The sequence below is a fragment of the Nicotiana tabacum genome, chromosome 7 (genome assembly GCF_000715075.1).
Source record: "Nicotiana tabacum cultivar K326 chromosome 7, ASM71507v2, whole genome shotgun sequence".
NCBI lineage: Eukaryota > Viridiplantae > Streptophyta > Magnoliopsida > Solanales > Solanaceae > Nicotiana > Nicotiana tabacum.
This window is the reverse complement of record NC_134086.1, coordinates 92,424,696-92,448,479: the sequence shown is the minus strand read 5'-3', so window position 1 is coordinate 92,448,479 and position 23,784 is coordinate 92,424,696. Positions and strand designations below refer to the sequence as shown.

Below are 23,784 nucleotides of genomic sequence, written 5' to 3'. Positions count from 1 at the left end.
CCACCAATCTCCTTTGTGTCCACCATAGTGGCCCGTAGATATCCCTAACACCTCTCTCGCCGCCTTTCTTATACAGTCCGCCGTCGTCGACCACATTGTGTTTGCGTCCCCACTACTTCTCCAAGCTCTCATTGCCGATAACCTTCCTTCCAACTCTTTAGCCTTATCCTTAGTTAAGGCACCCCACCTAATCCTGGGGCGTCCTCGTACTGACTTCTTCTTCCTCCTTATCCTAATACAAATGTCCATCACCAAAAGCCTATGCCGCGTTGAGAGGGTCTCACTTGGGATAACCTTGCAGTCCTCGCACAACCTTCTGTCGCATCTCTTGAGGAGGAGATAGTCAATCTGAGTCTTCGCCACCGAACTTTGGTAAGTAACCAAATGTCCATCCCGCTTCGTAAAACTCGAGTTTGCAATGACTAGATCGAAAGCCTTGGCAAAGTCCAACAGCGCAATGCCCCCTCCGTTCCGCTCTCCGAAACCAAATCCGCCATGCACCTCAGTGTACCCACCTGCAGATAACCCAATATGACCATTGAAATCTCCTCCTATGAATAACCTCTCAGAAGGCGGTATACTACGAACAATCTCATCCAACCCCTCCCAAAATTGCCTTTTAATATCCTCATCCAAGCCTGCTTGTGGTGCGTACGCGCTAACGACATTTAAAGTACCCTCACCCACCACCAACTTAATAGTCATTAGCCTATCATTCACCCGTCTGACCTCCACCACGGACTCCCTAAGATGGCTATCTACCAGGATACCCACTCCATTCTTACCCCTCAGGACACCAGAGTACCACAACTTATACCCATCCACATTTTTCGCCCTCGATCCGACCCACCTAGTCTCCTAGACACACGCTATATTAATCTTCCTCTTCTGCAGGATTTTCGCCAACTCTATGGATTTACTCGTTAGTGAACCTATGTTCCATGACCCGATTCTCAACTTATAGGCTCCCTTGCCCCCTCTACCTCCCCTGCTACCCGACCCACCCCCTGAACCCCACCCCACACTCCGCCCCACCCGAGGACATGCCCTTATTCTATCATCCCAGACTGCAGCCACTACACCTACAACAATCTAGAGAATACTCGCTAGTACACAACGTACACAAATCAAACTAGAAGGAAACACGTGGTAACTAGTATCCTAGTTTAAAAGTTTAACTATTGCGAAGTAAATTAACAGTAATTTAGCTAACACCAAAAGGGAAGTAAAACAGGAGGTACCAACTCCCGATAACAAAACCTGTGGCTGATTTGTTGTGCTCGATGTAGTTGTATGCTCCTGCCCACTTCCTACCACCCTTGCTGACACTCGCCCAGGTTGCTCTCCTTAGCCAGTGCTCGCGCGCCCAACTTGTCTCCAATACTCCGAGAATTCCTGAAAACACAGAAAATACCACGACCCAAAAATCAGAAGGAGCTATCGCCGCTACCACTTTTGCGGTGCAGTGAACTTAAGGCACAGGTCTCGGCTCAGCGAATCGGCGAGCAAACACGAAAAGATTTCTGCTCTTTTATGCCTCAAGTCCGAACGGAACGAAAAAGAAATTTGAAGAAAGCTTGGGTTTCAAAATGTTTGCGACCAGTGGTATTTGAGGGAAAGGATGCAGCTGAAGTTTAAGGTTAAAGGAGGGAGTTCAAGATTGTCTGAAATAGCATCCAAACGCCGGTATTTATAGGTGTAAAATTAGGGTTCTTAGTTTTGGGCCAAAACTTTATTTTTTCCTTAAAACTCCCCGGCCAAACAAGTTCACATCACACCAAAACGGCGGATCTCCCGATCTAAAAAATCAAATCAGTCGCAAATCACCCCATTTTTTTCCCCATCTCCACGCTACATAGCCCTCCGCCCAGACCAAGAAGCACAGACGCCGGTCACCACCATCTCGCCGAAATTCGACAACGCCCTTCTGCCGAGAACTAAGCCATCAACGAATGAATCCGTGATTTGCTGCTGCTATTACTCCCCTGTTGCTAGCTGAGCTCCAATCCTCTTTTCAAGCCTTCATTTGGTTTCATTGCCTTCTAAATCTCGGCCTTTGTTAATTAGAACTGGTTCTTGCGCAACTAGCTATTGGAATCGTTTTGAGCTTCATTCGAATTTGTATTTGCCTCGATTTGGTTCGTTCATTTCAGTTATCTCATTGTGTAATTATCGCTGTGGAAATTGTTGCTGGAGTTACATTTGCTGATTCTACCATATTTGAGCTTATTTCAGTGTTTCACTTTCAATAGGTAAGTTCATCTCCTATTTTATCATTCTGCTCTTGAGTTAAGTGTTTTCTTCTTCTCTATATGCTTCCCATATTATTTGTCTATGATTTTTGGTGATGTTTCTCGAGTAATATTGTATTCTGCAGTTCTGCTAATTGCAATCTAAGGTAATGCTATAAACTATTGTGCCATTTCCCTTATATGAAGCCTGTAGTTCTCAATTTGTTTCTGTTGGCAGCTGAATTAGACTAATAAACTTTATAGAATGTGAAATATTGGGTTTACTCAAGGTGATAGCTTGTTTAGCTCAAAATGCATACTTTCTTGAGGCATGTTTTTTTTTTTTTTTTTTTGAAATTTAATGTTATCAGCATTAGGAGTTGTGTTTGGCATGGTTTAACGCATATTACAGAAAGTATTTTCCTTGGTAAAAGCATCTTCTACTGTTTGGATGTTGTTAAGATGTGGATAATGTTTTTTTTTTTTTTTTTTTTTTTTTGCAAAAGAAAACATGTTTTCACCAAATGGGGGAAATTGACTTACATTGATGCACGTGAATCATTTTTCTTTACAATTGTTAACTCGTCCATTTTCTTGCTTCAACCAATGCATAACAGTTTCCATCTTTATACTCAATATTATCATATAAAGCACCTCCCGGATGTCCCAATCCCACATTATACTATTGTGATGGGTTGTAAATTGTGTTCTGAAACAACATTTCCATGTTCACTCAGAAAACTATTTTCTAGATCATGTTAAGAGTATTGGGTGATAAGATCGTAACTTATATCAATAGTAAAATTCATGGGATGCGCCACAAGGTTTCTACTTTTCAGAACCAAAGCTTTACATTAAAGAATTAATCTTTGAACAAAGTAGTTTGCTTTAGGCACGCAATTAAAATTATTACAACTGTGGGTACGGTTTCCGTGACGTGGTTGTGATACCTAATTTTAAATTAGATTAAAGTAGGAACATCTTTAGTTTGCCTTAGAGAAAAATACAAATCTTTTCTTTTAAAAATAAATTGAGGTGTGCCATACGCAAACAAAATCCATAACCTATGGCCCTCACATTAATATTAACTTAGTATAGAAAAATACCTTTTCAAACATCGTAGCTTGCTTTAGGCGCGATTAATAGTAAATCATCATAGCTACGGGTACGGTTCCCGTGACGTAGTTGTGACACCTAATTTTCAAATTCGGGGTACATTTATGTGACCCGGCCACAACAACTAATAATTTTAATAAATTAAACATGTTGTAGATCGTGAGTACGGTTCACGTGACATGATTCGCGATGTGTATCAAACAAACAAGTGTACGACAATCGTAACTTGTTCCAGAATAATTCCATAAAATAATTAAAAGCGGTTTAAAGTTAAAAATGCACAATAGGTTTAAAACATGTAGTAAGTCGGATAATAGGCCAATTATTAATAGTTTAAGCGACCGTGCTAGAACCACGAAACCCGGGAATGCCTAACACCTTCTTCCGGGTTAACAGAATTCCTTACTTAGAATTTCTGGTTCGCAGACTTTTAAAATAAAGTCGAAATTTCCTCGATTTGAGATTTTAAAAATAAATCGGTGACTTGGGACACCAAATAAATTATTCCAAGTGGCGACTCTGATTAAATTAAATAAAATAATTTCATTTCGAATGATGTCACTTTAATTGAAAAAACTCCCTTATACACTCCTTCCGTAGAAAAAGGAGGTGTGACAGGGGTAAAATATAATTTTAAAAAATCAGAAAAGTTGACTTTTTAGGGAATTAACTGTTACTCCGTGTAGCGTTTGGTCGGGGCTTTAGAAGATTTATAATTCCCAAAGGTTTTAAGGGCATTGCCCTTTTTGCTGGTGCTAAGATTTGCTCCTTTTTTCCTTTCTGGTAAGCTTTCTCCAACTTCTGTTTCATTATTTCTGGGTTCCTTAATGTAAGTGGATTTGCCTCTTGAATTTCTTCGTGGTTCTATGTGATTTCTTTTATTTGTTTCTGTCCTTTTTTTTTAAAATTTTAATTTCGTTCTTAGCATTTGAGTATGCAATTTTTGGTTTTCCATTTAGAATGGCATTAGTTAACAGATTGCAGTCAACTGTTCAATAGGTACACAAAAGGATGATCTTTTTTGGTCCAATATTTTCCTTTTGTACAATTCTCTTCAAGTATTGTGGAGCGAAAGCAATTAGTTTTCATAATTTGAATGTCGAATCAAAGCAATTAGTTTTTGAAGTCCTACTGGAAAAGGTGAAATTTCACATTGTGCTTTGTCAATGATATTACATATACAGGATCATAATGATTTTGATGCCAATAGAAATTGTCCCCTGCTTCACTATACAGTCACAAGTGCAAAGTGGCAAGCTCTTTTGTCCACATTCAAGAAAGTTGAGCTTTCAATCAGTCAGCCTAATTTTGCAATATATATTTTGTGCAATCTTATGTTTTTGCTGTTGGGCTGTTTGATTTTCCTTTGCCTTTTTCTTGTAACTTGTTCTGATTTACGTTGAAGAGCATATATAGTAGATGAAACAATTGAGCGCTGTATCACATATCCATCCTAAACTAAATATAGTTGCTTAATTAGCAGAGCTTCACTTCATATGATTTTCTGTCAAAGCACATATTATTTTAAAAAAACAGATAAAAATATTGGTTTGATGGTAAGTAATAATTGAAATAACTACTACAATACCGACATTGAGATCTCATGTTCTTTCGTGTGAATGCAAACTTATTGACAACCTTTCTTTTAACTTTCTTGGGATTAGACCTTGTACTCCGGACCACCAGTCAAATACTTTGTGCTTAGCACGGGCTGCGACTCATCTAGTACAATTACAAGAATGAGGTTGAATCATAATAAGTGAGAGTCTCCCAGTTGTGAGTGCCAATCTGTACTAAGAACATAAACGTACTATCCTAGTAGCTCATAGTAACCCATTGTCACAACGTTTTAGGGGGTTGGGTGGAGGATCATGGGCCGGGGGAAAATAGGGTTGGCCTAGGGGCATCTCAATAGAATAGGTGGCCTTAAGCCAAATCTGAATAACATGCCTTAAAATTTAATATATTAATATATATGAGTTTTGCTAACCTACTACATGGCTCTAGTAGATTAGCATTGTACTTGCTTTTTATTTAGGGGACGAAAGTGTAAATTTTCTTGGAAGAACTTCTAGAAGGCAACACCATGAGCAACAAACTAGTTCTGTTGCAAAAGTGTTGGAGGAAATATTTTACAAGGTTTACAATAACAATAGGAGCAGTCTAAATATAATTTTAACCCTTTGATTAAGCAGCAGAAGTCATTTTTAATGGGCGAAAACCATGATCAAGACTAGCTTTCCACGCTTTCTCAATATCAAGCATCATGTCACCACATTCATGCTCATTCCAACCTTCCAATGCATGCAAAATTCCAGCTATTCTCCAGGCACTCATCACTCTTCTTGGCAGCCAATTCTAGAATTAGAACAATATCACTTATGAATTTCTTTTGTTATTCACGCACAATCAAATTAGTATAGAGAAATTAAGTAAATTAAATGATCCTTTTCAACCTCACAAGAGTCTACATTTTCAAGATGTTTTGGAGTAAGCATGGCTGGTGTGTTGAAGTAGAAGCAATTCTTGCGAACTTTTCTTGGTGGAAATTGTGAAAAAGGAATATATAATGTTCCTTTTGGCGCTTTCAGTTGTTCGTCTTCGCTCAATCCATCATCTACTAGCCATATCTGCAATATAATACTTCAATCAAGAACCTTCATTTAAATCTATAGACAGGAGACAGGAGATGTGGGGGAGGATTCTTAATATTGAACTTTCTAAAATCCGGAATTGTTCGAAGCTCGACATAATGACAAAACTTTAGGTTAGGAGAGGGAGGGGGGAGATGAAAGGAATTGTTATAAATCATCAAGATTTAGGTTAGTATTTTTCAATGTATTTTGGTTTATACCTTTGGTAAATAGGTCTTTGACTGGACCAAATTAGTTGCAGCCTCAGGGGTAAGCCTTGCTTTAAGTCTCTTGTACTCTTCTTCATCTAACATGATAACCTATATATAAATATTGCAATGAATGAGAAAAAGGGAAACGAAGGTGATCGAGGAGATTAATAGTAAGAGATACCTGAATTCCTCTTTGGCACAATACAAGGGCGATGGAGCAAGAAACTTTGGACAAACGACCTCTAAGGACCACTTGGGAAGTTCCTTTAGGAATGGAGTTTAGGACCACAGCAACAACTAGACTACTTCCATCAACCACCTTCACTTTCAACTGAGGATTTTTCCTTATGTAAAGTTCACCATTATTGTTCAGCTGCTCTTCCTGCTAGAACGTTGAATTTGTGTATAATTGTAAGTATCAACTGGAACCCTCTTTCGTCCAGTCAACAAACATTGGATATAGGGTGATGGGAGAATTCTTTTTAATTTATTTTCTCTGTAATAGTAAATATCTACCATAGCTAACATAATGTTTTTCTCAAGAAAATTGCATTTTAGGTAGAGATCATGCATTTTTCTTATATATCATATAAAGTAAGGATGAGAATTATTTGATTTTCTATAGTTTTACTTACCTGATTTAGGAGTCCAAGGCTCAAAACTTTTATGCCTTTCTGATCAGCTTCCATGATGGCTTCCTCAATCAAATTGTTAATAGTATCTCTTTGCCCTTGCATAAAGTACTGAACAAAATAAAAAATTAGGCAAGTCGCTTTAGCAATCCAGAACATATAACTAGTCATGATTAACAATAAGTTCTTACTTGTTTCCTGTACTTTAGGATAGCCCAAGTTTGTAGTTTAATATTCCTGAATAAATTTCTCTCGACAACAAATGTTTGACCATAAATCCAAGTAATAAAAAATGACCATAGCGTAACAGGCCACATTAACAAGATATACCACTTGGAAGCGTGAGGCCTCGAGGCCAAGGATGCAAACCCTAGTCTGAGATGGTAGATAGATTCTGGGGTTGTTAGATGTGTTAGGTGCACAACGTCAGGTAATTCAGCTTTCCTCTCAAGTGACTTTTCATACAATGTATCTAACGACTTGTCCACTGTACCATACAGATGGTCATACATTGGCACGAAAAGCGAATAATTTGTTCTAAATTGAGTGTGATGTAGTGAGTGGAACCTGTGCCATCAAAGATTTGACATTAGTGTTAAAAAAGTAAAACAAAATTCAAGGATACTATTCTGTTTAGTCTGTAGGAAAAAATACATTTGAAAGAAGACTTCTACATTTTCCCCTTTATTTCCCCGGGGCCCGGTGAACAAAAGTTAGAAGCAAATACAAAAGTTCTGTTCACTGAGGCCTCTTAACTTTGGTTGTACCCAAGTTGTATCTCTCTTGTCACTTTTAATTAAACTGTTCTGCTACCTTGTAGATATGCATGACGAATTACATCTTTTTTCTTTTGAGAAGGACATGACGAATTACATCTTGGGTCCCCTGAATATGAAGAAACATTAATGTTCTGGAAGTGAAAAAAATGAAAAGTTATAACTATGCGTAGAGTATCTTTGTTGTAGATTCTGTTTCTAAGGAGATTCTGGGGGGGGGGGGGGGCTGTGCATTTGAACCTTTTACGTTGCACTATTCCTTCAAATGAGCTAGGTTTTTGTGTTTACATACTTGATTTGAGTGTTTTCTGATGATCAGTCATCTCCAAGCCAAACTTCCAAACAACATTTTGTGGTCAATGAACTTACCATTTTAACAGTAAAATCATCTTAATAGGTAGGTTTTGCGATTATAGTGGTAAAGTTTAGTAACTTTACTAGTATAGTGGGTAAATTTCAATTACGTTAATGTGAGAAAAAAGTTATGTGACTTATAGCTTCAGTGTTATAGTGGGTAAAGTTTCAATTACTTTAGTGATAAAAAATAAATTTCTAACTTTACCATTATCATGGATAAAGTACGTGAAGTTAATCCTTATAGGTTTCTAGTAAATTTCCTTTTTACTTGCAATAGTCTCGAATACTATTTCATCACCCAATTAATTTCCTATGATATTTCAAACTATGCTGTTCAGACTCGCCGAAAATATCGATGGGTGCATGTCGGATCCTCCAAAAATAGTGTATTTTTTGGAGGATCCAATACGGGTGCGGCAGCTATTTTGGAGAGTCCGTGCAACATAGATTTCAAATCACTTCTAGAGATAGCTATTGTAAATGAAAGTTGAATATGAAACCAAAAGTACTTTTGTGTATGATGCTAATGGATAGGCTAATTGTGACGCTAATTTTTGTTATATGTTTATCCGTGTTACACAGAGAAGTGATCTCGACCTGCATGTAACTCCACTGCATATCACACAACACAACATCAATTTCTGCAATCATATTGTAAATAATTGGGAGTAACTCTCTTTTATTTTTTGAGGACGTTCAGTTTTATTACCCCTCATTCATATTTTGACCTTTTGGGATGTTTATTTACATGGTAGGCATCTATACCAACCCCCAGCCCCAAAGGCGACTTAATTAAAATAAAATTACAAAAAGAAACTGCAGAATGGAAAAACACATGATTAGTTAAGTCTTGGCGAGGCAAAACCAAAACTAAAGCATTGTTGATGCTGTAAATATAAAAATTGAAATATAGGGAAACAGACTCACGTGGGCGTATACATCAAGTACTTGAGAGGGGGAAACATAGAGAACATCCACTTAGGAATGAGCTCAAAGTTGCAATGCCCCATGTAGTTCATGAAATCAATATAGGTGGTGTAAGCACCAAGTGAAGCTATAGAAGCAGTTCCAGTGAAAAGTGTTGTGGTCATTGGTATAAGAAAGAGCGTCAAATATGCTACGATCTCAGCAAACGGATGAATGACAGCTGCCAAAATAAAAGAACTTTGCTTTGTAAGTCTTTGCATATAGGTAATTGATTGTCATTGAAATTAAACTGAGGCTAGCGGGAAGGTCTTTAACATGCAGAAAACCATTCTACAAAGTACTTACATTCTCATTCATCTCATTTTACTTGAGATAGTTATTTGCTTAAGAATTTAAATCATATTTACTGACAGCATAAAGATTTTTCCACATTATGTGTGCAGATATTATTTTGTAGGTTACTATGTCAGGCTTAATATGGAGAGCTGCCTATTGTTGTAGGTCAACTTAACCTGATAGCTATAAAAATATTTACATTATCAGTGTACAGAACATAAGCTCCTCGTTTAAATATCTGATGTATTTTCTCCAAGACTGATCGTTCTACCTCTGAAAACTACATCAAATAAAACAAATGATACAGAACATTTCTGAAGACGACTTACAGGTGATGGGCTCAGTAACAATGGAGGAGTGATGATGGGAATGATAACGAGAGTAGAGAAAATGGTGGTGAAAAGCTCTGTGAAGCCAGTAATAGAGAAACTCCACTGGACCGATATGCATCAAGGCAGTTATTATGATCCCATCAGTTCTCCACAAAGGCAAGTGATGTGTCTGTTGGAACTTCAGGTACGCAATGTAGAATACCACCCCATTAAGTATGATCTGATCATCCCTACAGAAAACACTTCAACCTTAAACAAATCATGCCATGTACTTTATTTGCATATTCTTTTCGCTTGGTGGATTCCTTTTGGACACTATCAAAATCTAATTAGTACTGTCCAAAGCATGGTTTAGACATGTGCAACCTAGTACATGATTCTGACTCTTGTAAGGTATAGCTTATCTTCTGACTGAAACTTTCCAATAACATACTCGGCTGGACAAAACCTAAATGTTGCATCATAAATTTTAGAGCTCAAAATGGCCTTAGTTGTAGCAGCTTTGGCCACCAGTGATATTCTCAGCTTTGGGCTTTGGTCCGATTGGTCTTAAAAGACGTCACTAGGGTCTAAGACTTGCTTGCTTATATACCCAACATCTCGTATGCGTTTTGCCGATGTGAGATTTGTCTAAATTGTAACATACACAATCCCTCTTAGGGATTCAACGGTGTTGATGTTTACCCCGCCATCATTTCGAAGATGTGGGATTCACCTAAGCTCAGTTGGAGTTCTGCGCCACCACAACTCCCAATGTTGTGGGTTTTGCATAAACTCAACTGCGCACTAAGATTTGTCCCACCATCACCAAAAGTTGTAGGTTGAGTGGTTTTGATAACATTTGTAGCAGTCTAGCCTACTAATGGATACTGTCCGCTTTGAATCTAGGCCCAAATGACCTTAAAACGTGTCATAAGGGTCTATGGATTGATTGGCCGATGTTGAATTTGCTCCGAGTTTATAGTGGTTTAAGTATGCGCTCCAAAATCAAACCTTTCTTAAAGAAGAAGGGGCAGCTCATTGAAATAACTTTTCTCTTCTTTTACTTTCTTTTGGGAAGGAAGTGTGGGCGCCAGCCAGCGGGGGACAGGGACATGTATGATAGTATATATATTTCACTTACTACTACTGTGGAGTGGGTGAAAGAATGAAGGCTTGAGGGTGGGAAGTACATACCAGTTGGTTTCTCGATCAACTTGATCAAATTCAATGCTCTTGTCTAGAATTCGATTATTACCCTTAGCAGTCCTGTAGCGAGATAGAGATGTCCATATCTGATTGTGAATCATTCTCGAGAGTAGATATGGAAGTATGAATATGTATGAGATGTCCCTTTGGCTTTCATCTTTGCTCATGATGAAAGAGTATATGCTATGACCCACAAATGGTGCCAAAAGCAAGTACTTCATCCCAACAAATTATTTCAAAAAGAAAAAGTAAAGAGTTTAGCAAAATTCTAGCTATAATAACTTCATGATATATTTAGCACAAAATCGTATCGAAAAAGAAATAGAAGGAAGAAAAGAATACAAAAGTTGAATGCATTAAGCTTGTCAATGCCAATACTACATAAACGTAACCATAATCTGAAAACATTAAAGTTTTGCATGGAGCTAATTAGGTTGTTACTTTTTACCTTAAAAAGTAGAAGCTAGAAAAGGTAATATCTTACGAGTACTATAAGAATTTTATCAAAACAGCCAGCAAATATACAGGTTTTGAAAACACCAGATACTTATATTAATAAGAAAGAATTTTTTCCTTAAATCTGTCAAATTTAATTACTACTATATTAGAATTGAAGCACTAAACGGAAGTCCTTTTCTTCCTTTCTCTTCTGGACAACCATATATCATCCTCCCATGATAATATAGTACTTTTCCCCCCAAAGAAATAGGGAAACAATAGGCAAAACAAAGTGAACACGCACAATCTTCTTGTTCACTTTTATGTGGGACCGGAAATAACTCAGTGCAAGATCATAGTACTGATGCATCAATCGAGGAATATGTTTTCCAACAGCAAAAAAAAGAAAAAGAAAAGAAAGCGATGCATGTAACTCAATACTGACATTACTTCTAAAAGACACCTCATTTTAAATACGCGCTTTTGAATATACTTTAAACATAACATGTTTTGACAGCAAAAGAAAGGAGAAAAAATAGTTGGGAATTCAAGAAAGAGTACCTTGAAGTTCCCAAGGCGTGCCCATGGCCACTCTGTGAGAATGCCAGGTTTAGTAGCCATTGTTTTGTTCCTTCACCACAAATCTTGAGAAACTAGGTACTTAGTTGTAGCTTTGCCCCATTCGTTGTTCTCTAAAAGCCTCTGCTTCCACGGCTTTATATAAAATTCGCTACTATATAGGTAACCACAATCTATACCGTTTCATTAATTAGCAACTGTGACTCGTTAATTGGCCTGTGCCAATTAACTTGGTTGGCGGAGGTTCATGATGACCAAGTTTGGTATATGTGATGGAAGGTAGTATTCTTTGAGCCCACGACTCTGCTCAGCTGTAATGTAAGTAGATTCTCCTCAGACCTTAGTTGAAGACACGCCGAGATAGAGCAAAAGCAGTGAGAAGTATCACAAGCACGGTAAGAAAATAATTCGTAAGTAAAGCGGGTTCTTTTATTTGAGTCTGTAGTCTCTTGAATTTTACTCGGGACTAGCAAGTGTAATGTTCCTTACTATAGTAGTTAATTTGTTCTTTTTGGTTTGTCATCTTTTTATCCTTTGTTATCTTTCTATTCTTGTTGATTACCATGTCTTAGTGCTCCATTAATATTGTTGTCATAGACGGTGAATATTATTTCTGTGTTATTTTTCCAACAACGGGCCCACCTAGCTATAGCTTATGCTACATTGTGTGTTTGCATTTTCAACCTATAGCTTCTGCCAATGAATAATATTCTTTTGAACTTTCTCAAAGTCAATCCTAATCACCATGTGATAATTTAGTATGCAGGAACAAAATATCCTGTCTAATTATGTACAAGCTTGATTCATGTTTTATTTTTTTAATGAAAGTCAAGATATTGTAGCCCTTGTCATGCTTAAATGAAGCTTAACCTTCTTTCTTTGGGTTGGTGTGACCAGGGGATAAGCAACTATAACTCCACCTAGCAATAGATTATGCTACATTAATGGTGTGTTTGCGTAGAAAGTTGGAAGTACGTATTAAAAGTGTGTCGAATGTCCTTTCAAATTACCTGTAACTCAATCCTGATGGACGTATCTCTTTTTGCATTTCACTTTGAAGCATGATGTACCATTGGTCTGACCACAGCAGTTCACCTATCTCAACAAAATATCCTTTCTAACCAAATGTTTTTGTTCAATTGTCTTGTTAACGAAAGTCGGAATTATAGCCCTTGGTCATTGTTAATTGAGTCATAACCTTTTGCTTTTTCAGGACCGGGAGACCAATGGATACGCAACTTTGAGTCCATCTAGTGTGTTTTTGTGTAGGAAGTTTGAAATTTATGTATTGAAAGTGTATTAGATCATATCAATGTTGCGGTCCAGTTCAAGTTGCAGCTAACAGGAAAAGGGGCTAATATACATCATAACAAATTAAAATGATAGAAATAATGATAATGATAAAAAATAATGATGTTAAAGTTTTCAAAGCTCCCGGATTAAAATATTTCGACCAAGAGGTAGAGGTGTTAAAACAATTTTCTTACTAATGTTTAGTTTAACAAATGAGAAATTGTTGTATCATTGAGATTTTTATGAGTTTTATATTTTAAATAAAATATCAGATGTTATTTGGATTTAACTGATATCAAGAGAAATCAATGTTATTGTGACCGTTTGAAAAAGTCTAATTTAGTATAAAATAAATTTCCTCGGATAGCCAATTACTCGTTTACAAACTAACAAACCTACTGAAAGGCACACAGATTTTAAGTGAGTCCCTTTTCTAGCTCACACATAGCCGTCCTTTAGCACCAATTTTTGTAAATTGTTGACTTTTGATTCATACATTTATTATTCTCAAATGCGAAAGGAGAGATGAAAAATATAGGGATGGGGGAACCGGGTACAGGAGTAGGGGAGCTACAGTTCCGCGTAGAGTTCAGAAGAACTCAACATCTGTATTCGTATTAAAAATGCATATATCCAGAATTCAAAAAAATAGTACCTTTATTAAAATTTAGAAATTCATAAATTTAAAATCCTAACGCCGCTTGTTAGCTACCTACTTGTTGCTGCGAGTGCTTAATTGTGCTTCACAGTCTTTAGAACTAGACTACTAGTGTGTTTAAAGCAAATGTCAAACTACAACAACTTAGCATTTGGTATCAATAAGATACATTTCAGAAAATACGTGAAATTTTTTTTTCCCATCAAATAGGAAGAAATGATTATACCCACTTTTGGGTGGAAAACATATTCTTTCACAACTATCTCAATTTTCAACTTTATATCATTAATTCTATCAACGGTTAATTAGACATGAACATCAAAATGTGATAATTTGTTTTTGCTATCAATATTATCAATATTTTAGTAAATACTTTTTTGAAATATATTTTTCACTCCCAATCGAATACCATAAAACATTTTTCAGAAAATAAGTCATTTTCCCTAAAAATATTGTTTGTCATAGAAAAAACACACCCACAAATAAAGGTAATGAATACAACTCACATAGTGAATAGTAATATCATATTATTCATTAATCTCATCTCTGTTTTTGTTACAATTGAGTCTTTTTAGCTCAACATATGCATGATAGATTGTAAAACTCCGATAATACAAATTAAATTTTAGGAAAGTTTTTGATCAATACATCTATCTCTCTCTCCTTTTCAAGATAATGGGAGAGATACACAAGAGTATATATTAGATTTTGAGAGAGAGAGAGCCAAAAGAGGAAAAAGAAGGGGTAGGGTAGAGAGTTCGCGCATATAATTGAAGGAAGAAGAAGGTCATTTGGGGGATTAAATTTGTGAGGGGATTCAATTAGAGATTTTGCCTAATTAGGAAGATGAATTCTAGTGGAATACTTGAAAGCATGCATGTATTGTGTTTCTATTCGCCTCTAGAAAACCTTAGGGGTCATCTTATCAAAAAAGAAAACCTTAGGGGTCCTTAGGTTGCGAGGATGTGATAGACAATACTATGAGATTAGCTATCCCACCTTCTATAAAGGATAGTTAATTCTACCATTTTAGTATAAAATGGTTCCCGAGACTAATTAATACTCATAACCAAACACGGGATAAAATAATCCTGCATTTTATCCCGGAATTGTTATCCTTTATCCGACCAGCCAAACGATCCTTTAGTGCGTATTGCTTAGTCCTATGTTTAGAGCAGTTGAAGATAACAACAACAACAACAACAACAAACTCAGTGTAATCCCATATATGGGGTCTGGGGAGGGTAGTGCGTACGCACACCTTACCCGTACCTTATATAGATAGAGAGACTGTTTCCGATAGACCTTACTCCTAGTACTACTAGCAAGTCTAGGAGGAACACACTACTATCGGTCAACCTACAACTCTAATCCTCGATCTCCACACCTTCCTATCGTGGGTCATATCCTCAATAAGCTGAAGCAACGACATGTCCTGCCTAATTACCTCTTCCCGATACTTCTTAGGCCTACCTCTTCCCTTCCTCAGACCCGCCATGGACAAGCCCTCACACCTCCTGACTGGAGCATTTATATCTCTCCTCTTCACATGCCCGAACCATCTCAACCTCGATTCCGTCCGTCTCAAGATAGTTCAAGGAATAATGCAAAAAGGTCCTTATGTGTGAGGTAGCTAGGTTCAAAATAATTCTTTGAATATACTTCTTATTACCAGTTTTGGTCGTTTAAGTGAAAGTAACCATATTTGGTTCGTTAAATACTTCACAAAATTGACTGTTAGATTTAAACTTTGGAAAGGAAAAAAAGATGTAACCAAAAATGACAAGAAAATCATGTCAAATTCTAGAAACTGCACCTCTAAATATTGTACCAAACTAGAAATAGAAATACTGTTAAAACTACACCTCAAGATGTTAATTCCTGTTACATCTTAATTATTTTTCTCACAATTTCCATGAAATGAAACAAACAAAGTTTGTTAAATATTTGCTGGAGACGAAAAATGTTCACTTTTGACAACACATAAAGTACCAAAATTATTAAGGGGTATATTTAATTTAAGAAACTATTTTGAACCTTTCCTCAAAAGTAAGGGATCAGTTTTGTCATTTTCTCTAATTTCTTTCGTATATCCCATAACACCTCTGGTATCTCCATTTTCTTCTTCCCTTCGACCTTCTTTTGTTGATCCTTTATCACTCTTTTTGCTATTCTCTGTGTTCTGCCGTTGCTGCTCGCGACCGACTCCCTACAATTTGCTCGTTTTTGCCTTTCTGGTAAGCTTCCCCAACTTCTGTTTCTTATTACTTTGTTATTGACCTTTGGCTCTATTTTGTCCAACAGAGTTTGTGTACGTGTTCAGTAGATGAAGCAAAAAAGAAAGTTGATCTTTTTTGGTCCAATATTTATGTTTTCCATATTTCTCTTCGGATATTATGTGGAGCTAAAAGGCCTACCTTTTGTTTTTCATAATTTGAATGACGAATCAGAGAAATTTGTATTTGAAGTCCAACTGGAATAGGTGAAATTTCACCTTGTGCTTTGTAAATTATAAATGCCATATATAGGATCACGACGATTTTTCATACCAATTAAAATATGCCCTGCTTCACGGTGGTATAAAATAATCACAAGTGCAAATTGTCATGGCCTGTTGTCCACATTCAAGAAAGTTGAGCTTTCTTTTAGTCAGCCTAATTCCTATAATGCAATATGTTTTTTGAGCGTATCCCCATCTGTAGTCTAATTAATTATATTCTAGTATTAATTTTTAAGTATAGGAGTCATGCACATGTCTATCTTGAGTGAGCGAATTCTAATATGTTTTAGATGTTGGATCTATTTGATTTTCCTTTGCCTTTTGCTTGGAACTTGTTCTGCACCTCAGTATTTAAGTTGAACAACATATATAGTTGATGAAAAGAATGAGTGCTTCATCACATATCCATCCGAAAATAAATATAGTTGCTTTGATGTTTTAGCAGAGCTTCACGGGTCACACGCATCTAGTACAATTACAAGAATGATGTTGAATCATAATAAGTGAAACTCTATCAGTTGTGAGTGCCAATCTGTACTAAGAACATAAGCATTGTAGCTCACAGTAACCAATTGTCACCTATGTTTGCGCGGACTCTCCAAAATGTAGCCGCATCCGTGTCGGATCATTCAAAAATGCACTACTTTGGGAGGATCTGACACGTATCCGGCCACATTTTCAGAGAGTCCGAGCAACATAGATTGTCACAACATCTGTAGGGGGTTGGGTGGGGGAGCATGGGCTGGGGAAAGAGATAGCTGGACCACAGCGGCCTCTCGGGTGGCCTTAAGCCAAATCTTAGCAAGATGCCTTAACTTTTATATAATTATATACATAAGTTTTTTTTTTTTTGATATGTATAATTATATATATATATGAGTTTTGCTAACCTACAACATGCCTCTAGTAGGTTAGCATTGTACCAACTTTTTATTTATACAATGTAAGTGTAAATTTTCTTGGAACAACTTCTAGAAGGCAACACCTTGTGCAACAAAATAGTTCTGTTGCATAAGTGTTGGAGGAAATATTTTACAAGCTTCTAAGTCACCATAGATCCAAGATCCCATAATAGTAGGAGCAGACTATTTATATATAATTTTAACCCTTTGAATAAGCAGCCGAAGTCATGGTTAATGGGTGAAATCCATGATGAAGACTTGCTTTCCACACTTTCTCAATATCAAGCACCATGTCACCACATTCCTGTTCATTCCAACCTTCCAATGCATGCAAAATTCCAGCTATTCTCCAGGCACTCATCACTCTTCTTGGCAGCCAATTCTAGGAAAAAATCACTCATGAATTTCTTTAGTTATCAAAACACAATCAAATTGATATAGAGAATTAAGAAGATTAAATGATCTTTTCTAACCTCGCAAGAGTCTACATTTTCAAGATATTTTGGAGTAATCATGGCTGGTGTGTTGAAGTAGAAGCAGTCTTTGCGAGCTTTTCTTGGTGGAAATTGTGAAAAGGGAATAAATAATGTTCCTTTTGGTGCTTTCAATTGTTCATCTTCACTCAATCCATCGCCTACTAGCCATGTCTGCAGTAAAATACTTCATTCAATCTCTTTTTAAATATATAGACAGAAGACAGGAGATGTGGGGGGAGGATTCTTTTCTATATTTGGACTTGCTAAACTCCAGGATTGTTGAAAGCTCGACAAAATGACAAAACTTTGGGTTAGGAGAGGAGGGAGGGGGGAGGCGAAAGGAATTGTTATAAATTATCAAGATTGAGGTTAGTATTTTCAATGTAATATGGTTTATACCTTTGATAAATAAGTTTTTGACAGGATCAAATTAGTTGCAGCCTCGGGGTTAAGCCTTGTTTTATGTCTCTTGTACTCTTCTTCATCTAACACAAGAACCTATATATAAAAATTATAGCCAATGAGAAAAAAGGAAACCAAAATGAAGGAGGAGATTAATAGTCAGAGATACCTGAATTCTTTCTAGGCACAAGGCTAGGGCGACGAAGTAAGCAACTTTGGACAAACGGCCTCGAAGTACAACTTGGGAAGTTCCATTAGGAATGGATTTTATGACCAAAGCAACAGCTAGGCTACTTCCATCTACCACCTTCACTTTCAGGTGAGGATACCTCTTTATGTAAAGTTCACCATAGCTATTCAGCTGCTCTTCCTGGAAAGTTACATTTGTATTTATAAAGTTTACATTTGTACAAAAGCTTAGGTATTAGCCCACCCCCTCTGTGGTTCAGCCTACAAATATTGATATCAGGTGAGGCGTGAATTCTATTCAAATCTTAATTCTCCATAATAATAATATTGTAGTAGCTTAGTAAACATTTTTTGAGAAGTTCGCAAGAAAATTACCAGTTAAGAATATATCATGAATTTTTCTCATAAATAAAGTAAAGATGAGTATTATTGGACTTTTTAGGCATATATTTTGACTTGCCTAATTTAAGAGTCCAAGGCTCAAAACCTTTATGCCTTTCTGATCTTCTTCAATGATGGCTTCCTCGATCAAACTGTTAATAGTCTCTCTTTGCCATTTCATAAAGTACTGCAACAAAATCTAGAGTTAGGTGAAATAATCATTTTAACACCGGACCTGCAAAATCTAAAAGCAGCCTTGAATGATAATAAATTACTTGTATGCGATACTTTGGGATAGCGCACGTTTGTAATTCGAGATTCTTGAATAAATTTCTCTCGACAACAAATGCGTGACCATAAATCCAAGTAATCATTGTTGACCATAGTGTGATGGGCCACAGTGACCAGAAATACCACTTAGAGGTGTGAGGCTTCGAGGCCAGAGATGCAAACCCTAGTCGAAGATGGTAGATGGATTCTGGGGTTGTTAGATGTGTAAGGTGCACCACATCAGGCACTTCAGCTTCCCTCTCAAGTGACTTTTCGTATAATGTGTCTGACGACTTGTCGGCTGTATCATAGATATAGTCATACATTGGCATGAAAAGAGAATTGTCCTGAATTGAGTGTGATGTAGTGAGTGGTACCTGTGCCACCAAAACATTGATCTTAGGGGCAAAAGAATAAACAGGATCTTCACAAATACAAAACGTCAATGATTGTTCCATCTCAAAAAAAACTTCACCTGACCTGCTCAATCTATAGGAAAAGTACTTTTAAGAGAAGAATTTAATTTCTACTGTTTCTATTTATTTCCCTGAGTAAGTAAAGTTGGAAGCAGAAGCCAAATTTGATAGAACTTTCCTGCTGGCCGTGCCCTCTTTAGTAGGTACAAGAGCTGCATCTCTCTTGTAACTTTAATCAGGCCACCGTACAACCGTTTAGACATGCATGATTAGTTACACCTTGGGGTTCCATGAACATGAAGTATTCTTGATTCTGTGATTCTATATCTAAATAAATTTCGAGATGTTTCAGAAGTTCCACCAAAAAATTTCTTAGCTGCAGGCTTACATAAAGGTCTAGTAAACTGTGTAGCCATCCTATAGAAATGTACTCATAATTTTTTTGAAACAAATATAAAAATTTAGATATGATAAAAATTATATGTACTAATAGGATAAAGATCTTTTACAGCCCATAATAGTAGGTTAGTTACCATTTTTATCAGGTTACTAGTTAGTGTTTAATTTATCATAAAAATTTACTTGTAATTATCGTATAAATGACATGATGGCGTAAAAATCGTTGTATCATAGAACTTAATCTTATTAAGTATGTGGAAGAAGACTCACGAGGGCGTATACATCAAGTATTTGAGAGGGGGAAACATAGATAACATCCACTTAGGAATGAGCTCGAAGTTGCAATGACCCATGTTGTTCATGAAATCAACATAGGTGGCATAAGCACCAAATGCAGCTATAGAAGCAGTCCCAGTGAATACAGTTGTGAGCGTTGGTATGGCAAAGAGTGTGTAATATGCTAGTATCTCAGCAAATGGATGTATCACAGCTGCAAGAATACAAATATTTACTTCCACACAAATTGGTAATTGATTGTCTTTTTCTTTTAACTATATCCCTTCGGTTGGGTTGGGGGTCTTAGGTAACATGCTATTGTTTATAAATTGGCCAAAAGCCTCATTGTTTAGGTTGCCAAAGTTGAAAATGTCCCCACATCCTAAATATTCGGAAGAAAATGGAACTGATAATAAAATACCCAAAAATTTTAAACCTCAAGGCTTTCCGAACCAATTCAGTCACTTATGTTAGAGAAAGAAATTTTTTAAAAGTACTTCATTCTCATATGTTTTATTTAACCTGACATCTTTTTTTCTTTTGTTGTCTAAAACTGTAATGCATTTTCTCCAGGATTGATCATTCTAACTCTTGATAATTTGATCATTTGAAAGACGACTTACAAGTGATGGGCTCAGTAACAATGGAGGAGTGGTGACTGGTGATGGGAATGATAACGAGAGTAGAGAAAATGGTGGTGCAGAGCTCTGTGAAGCCAATAATAGAGGAACTCGACAGGACCAATATGAAGCAAGGCCATAATAATGATGTCATCAGTCCTCCACAAAGGCATGTGATGAGCTTGTTCCAGCATCAGGTATCCGATATAGTAAAACAGCCCATTAAGTATGATCTGATCATCCCTACAAAACCATATATGTGTTCAACCTTAAATCAATCATGCATGTACAGTGTCTTTTCCTTTTGTTCGATCCCTCTGTAGATACAGAAACTATATATCAAGCACAAGGTTGAGGTTTTTTAAGGTAAAGCTTATATTATGAGACAAAGCTTTCAAACTATTTTAGCTTACACGAAATCTATAGTAAAGGGCCTTAACAACCAATAGGGGTTCAATTTTGCTGCCTAAACCTCCCGTACAAAGCAGTGAAGAGCAGCTCGTCAAAATAGTAACTCTTTCATTTTAAACTTTCTTTGTGGAAAGAAGTGGGGAATCCAGAATGGTAAAAATTTACAGGCACTTAGATGTTTACACTAAATTAAGAAATGCACAACATGTGTCTTTCTTCCACCATGGTTATGTTATATAAATTTCACTTTAATTTGGAATTGCTAAAGGTTAAACTGGTTGGTTTGGTGTAAGCATCAAGTGCAAGTCAATATTTTTTAGAACAATAGTGAGTATGTTAGCACTTACTACTATATATGTAGCGGGTGAAGAATGAAAGTGTGAGGGTGAAAAGTGGGTACCAGTTGCTTTCTCTGTCAACTTGATCAAATTCGATGCTCCTATCAAGAATCCGCTTATTACCCTTGGCAGTCACGTAACGGGATAGAGATATTCATATCTGATTGTGAACCATCCTCGAGAGTAATAATGGGAGTACGGGTAAAAATGCTCCTTTCTCTGTCATCTTTGCTTATGAATAATGAGTATATTCTATGACCCACAAATGGTGCCAAAACCAAGTACTTCATCCCACACAAATTATTTTGTAAAAGAGAGTAGTTAGCATAATTCTAGCAAGAATAACCTCATGATTCAGGGCGAAGATAATAAAAAGTAGAGTATCGTAGCAGATTGACAATGCAAACTTCATGCACTGCGTAATACAGGCTCTATGAAAATGTTAACTTGTCACATGATGTTAACTAGTCACTTTTACCTTAGAGGCGCAAAAAAGTACTCCCTCCGCTTTGAGGTACTACTTATGCATTTTTATTTTAATTGGGATCTTGGAGTCTCTCTCACCCACTCCTTGAGGTTTTGAGAAACTTGACCCAAATAAAGTCAATTTGTTGCAGAATTATTTTTAGAAAAAAAGATGTTTATTGAGAGGAAAAATTTGACTTTTTTTTTTTACTCCAGCTCTTCCTAACAGTGAAATCAAAATGAAAACAAAATATATACCAATCTTATTTGAAATTTTTTCAGATGTATTGTTCTACTGTTCTACATCTTTTCATTATTTCTATAGATAAAAAGAAAAGAGAAAGAGGACAGAGGAATTAGAACAATAAAACAGAGAGTAAAAGGGAGAAAATAAAGATGATATATGTTGTGTCTGCATTTGTTGGTTTCATGGACAATGCAAAAACTTAATTATATATCAATATTAATGGTGCTTTTTTTTTTTTCCCTACTGATTTTTTCTTCTTCTTTTTTTAAAGTGTTTTATTCGCTTGATATTTGAGTGTCTTTGAAAAATTAGAGAACGAACAAAAAACAATGAAGTCTGGTAGATGGAAACATTGAGTTAAGCAGTTGCAGAAATTTGGAAGAGGAGAGAGTAAAAGAGCAACGACGGGGAGTTGACAAAATTTTATTGAAAGTGGGGCCCAAAATCAACGTGGCAAAATTCTAATGGAGTCTCATATAAGTTGTGTCTGCCACATAATAGGTGAGTCTCATACAGAATAAAATTTCTCAGGTAGTTTGACTCGCCACGGAATTTAAGAAAACAGAAGGAACTTTTAAAACTTGTGGTCTTAAAAGCTTAAGGGGTAAAAAGTTTGTGGGGCCATGACATTTGTGTGGCTATAAAAGCTTCTCATTAAGAGTAAATGGGTAAAATGAAAGAGTTTAAAGTTGAACTATTTCCAAATTTAGAAATGTGTCATTTATTTTGGAACAAACTAAAAAGGAAAGTACCTCATTTAATATGAAACAGAGGGATTTACGAGTACTATGTGGATTTCTCCAAAAGAGACAGTTTAGTAGAACTTTTGAAAATACTAACCACTTAGTCTAGAATATAACAACATACCCGGTGTGATCCTAACAAGAATCACTTAGTCTAGAATATTAACAAGAATAAATATTTGCGTGGAAGTAGGGCTCATGAGCTACATGCATTTTGATATTCGATAGAACACTCCCCGTTAAAAGCAAATGTTTTTTGTACTAATATTTAAATCTTTGAATCCATTCAGCACAAGAGAAGTTGATATTGTAGTGGCAAGGATAGCTCCAAAATTATTTTAAGTTGCACGTAGAAATCTGATATGTGGTATTGTAAAATATAAGTAGTCTATGAAATATTTTTCTCCCTCTTCTGGTTAACCGTACATCTCCGTTCCAGTATAGAATATTCTTCGAAGAAGTAAGGAAAAGACCAGCCAATACAAAACAAACACGTAAAAAGTTCGCCTTCGCTATTATGTGATAGGTATAGGTCGCAGATAGTTGGGAATTCAAAAAAGAGTACCTTGAAGTTCCCAAGGCGTGCCCATGGCCACTTTGTGAGAATGCCAGGTTTAGTAGCCATTCTTTTGTTACTTCACCACAAAGCTTGAGAAAACTAAGTATTTGCAGCTTTGCTCAACTTGTTCTTTCCCTGTACATGTTCCTCAACCCTCTGCTTCCACTGCCTTTTATAGAGTTATGCTATGTAGGGGCATGTGTATTTCCTATTTACCGCTTTAACTTATAAACATCAACAATGTAATGCTAGTATACGTGTGCTTGTTATAACAGGAAACTCGTATTAATTAATTTCTGAACTATGAATTCCATTTTTTAAGGATAATTGTACGTAATAGTATAAGATTTTTTTGTGTTTCTACATGGATGTTAAACTTTTTTCATTATTTTCGCATTTTCTACCGTGGTATCATTTTAACAGACTCGGTGCAATTATCCACAAAATCTACTTTCTAGCTACATGTTTGATAATTCCTAATT

The 23,784-nt window shown here is 36.4% G+C and overlaps 1 protein-coding gene, 1 long non-coding RNA gene and 1 pseudogene across 4 annotated transcripts; 1 reads left to right on the top strand and 2 right to left on the bottom strand.

Moving 5' to 3' along the window:
- The first annotated feature begins 1,042 nt into the window (after positions 1-1,042).
- On the top strand, positions 1,043-4,842 carry LOC107817102 (uncharacterized). The gene is made up of 2 exons (XR_001655116.2): positions 1,043-2,252; positions 4,347-4,842. It is a non-coding gene; the product is annotated as an uncharacterized LOC107817102 (long non-coding RNA).
- A 443-nt stretch (positions 4,843-5,285) lies between these two features.
- On the bottom strand, positions 5,286-11,935 carry LOC107817101 (very-long-chain aldehyde decarbonylase CER1-like). Of its 3 annotated transcripts, none has more exons than XM_016642875.2 (10): positions 11,740-11,935; positions 10,729-10,955; positions 9,550-9,782; positions 8,885-9,104; positions 7,016-7,391; positions 6,828-6,935; positions 6,374-6,577; positions 6,202-6,300; positions 5,804-5,977; positions 5,286-5,705 (listed from the first exon to the last, which is right to left on the bottom strand). In XM_016642875.2, exons 1-10 carry the CDS (start codon positions 11,797-11,799, stop codon positions 5,535-5,537), a joined length of 1,872 nt encoding a protein of 623 aa, XP_016498361.1. In that variant the 5' UTR covers positions 11,800-11,935; the 3' UTR covers positions 5,286-5,534. The 3 variants fall into 3 exon arrangements, with proteins under 3 accessions (XP_016498361.1, XP_016498363.1, XP_016498362.1); XM_016642877.2 differs by having other exon boundaries at positions 5,819-5,977; XM_016642876.2 differs by having other exon boundaries at positions 6,374-6,574.
- A 4,504-nt stretch (positions 11,936-16,439) lies between these two features.
- On the bottom strand, positions 16,440-23,481 carry LOC107817100 (very-long-chain aldehyde decarbonylase GL1-5-like; annotated as a pseudogene).
- Positions 23,482-23,784: the final 303 nt, after the last annotated feature.

Coding starts and splice junctions, on each gene's coding strand:
- LOC107817101 (XM_016642875.2), bottom strand. CDS start 11,799: ATGGCTACTAAACCTGGCATTCTCACAGAGTGGCCATGGGCACGCCTT. Junction 9,105..9,549: donor TGTTACTGAGCCCATCACCT/GTAAGTCGTCTT, acceptor TTATTTTGGCAG/CTGTCATTCATCCGTTTGCT. Junction 5,978..6,201: donor CAAAGACCTATTTACCAAAG/GTATAAACCAAA, acceptor ATTATATTGCAG/ATATGGCTAGTAGATGATGG.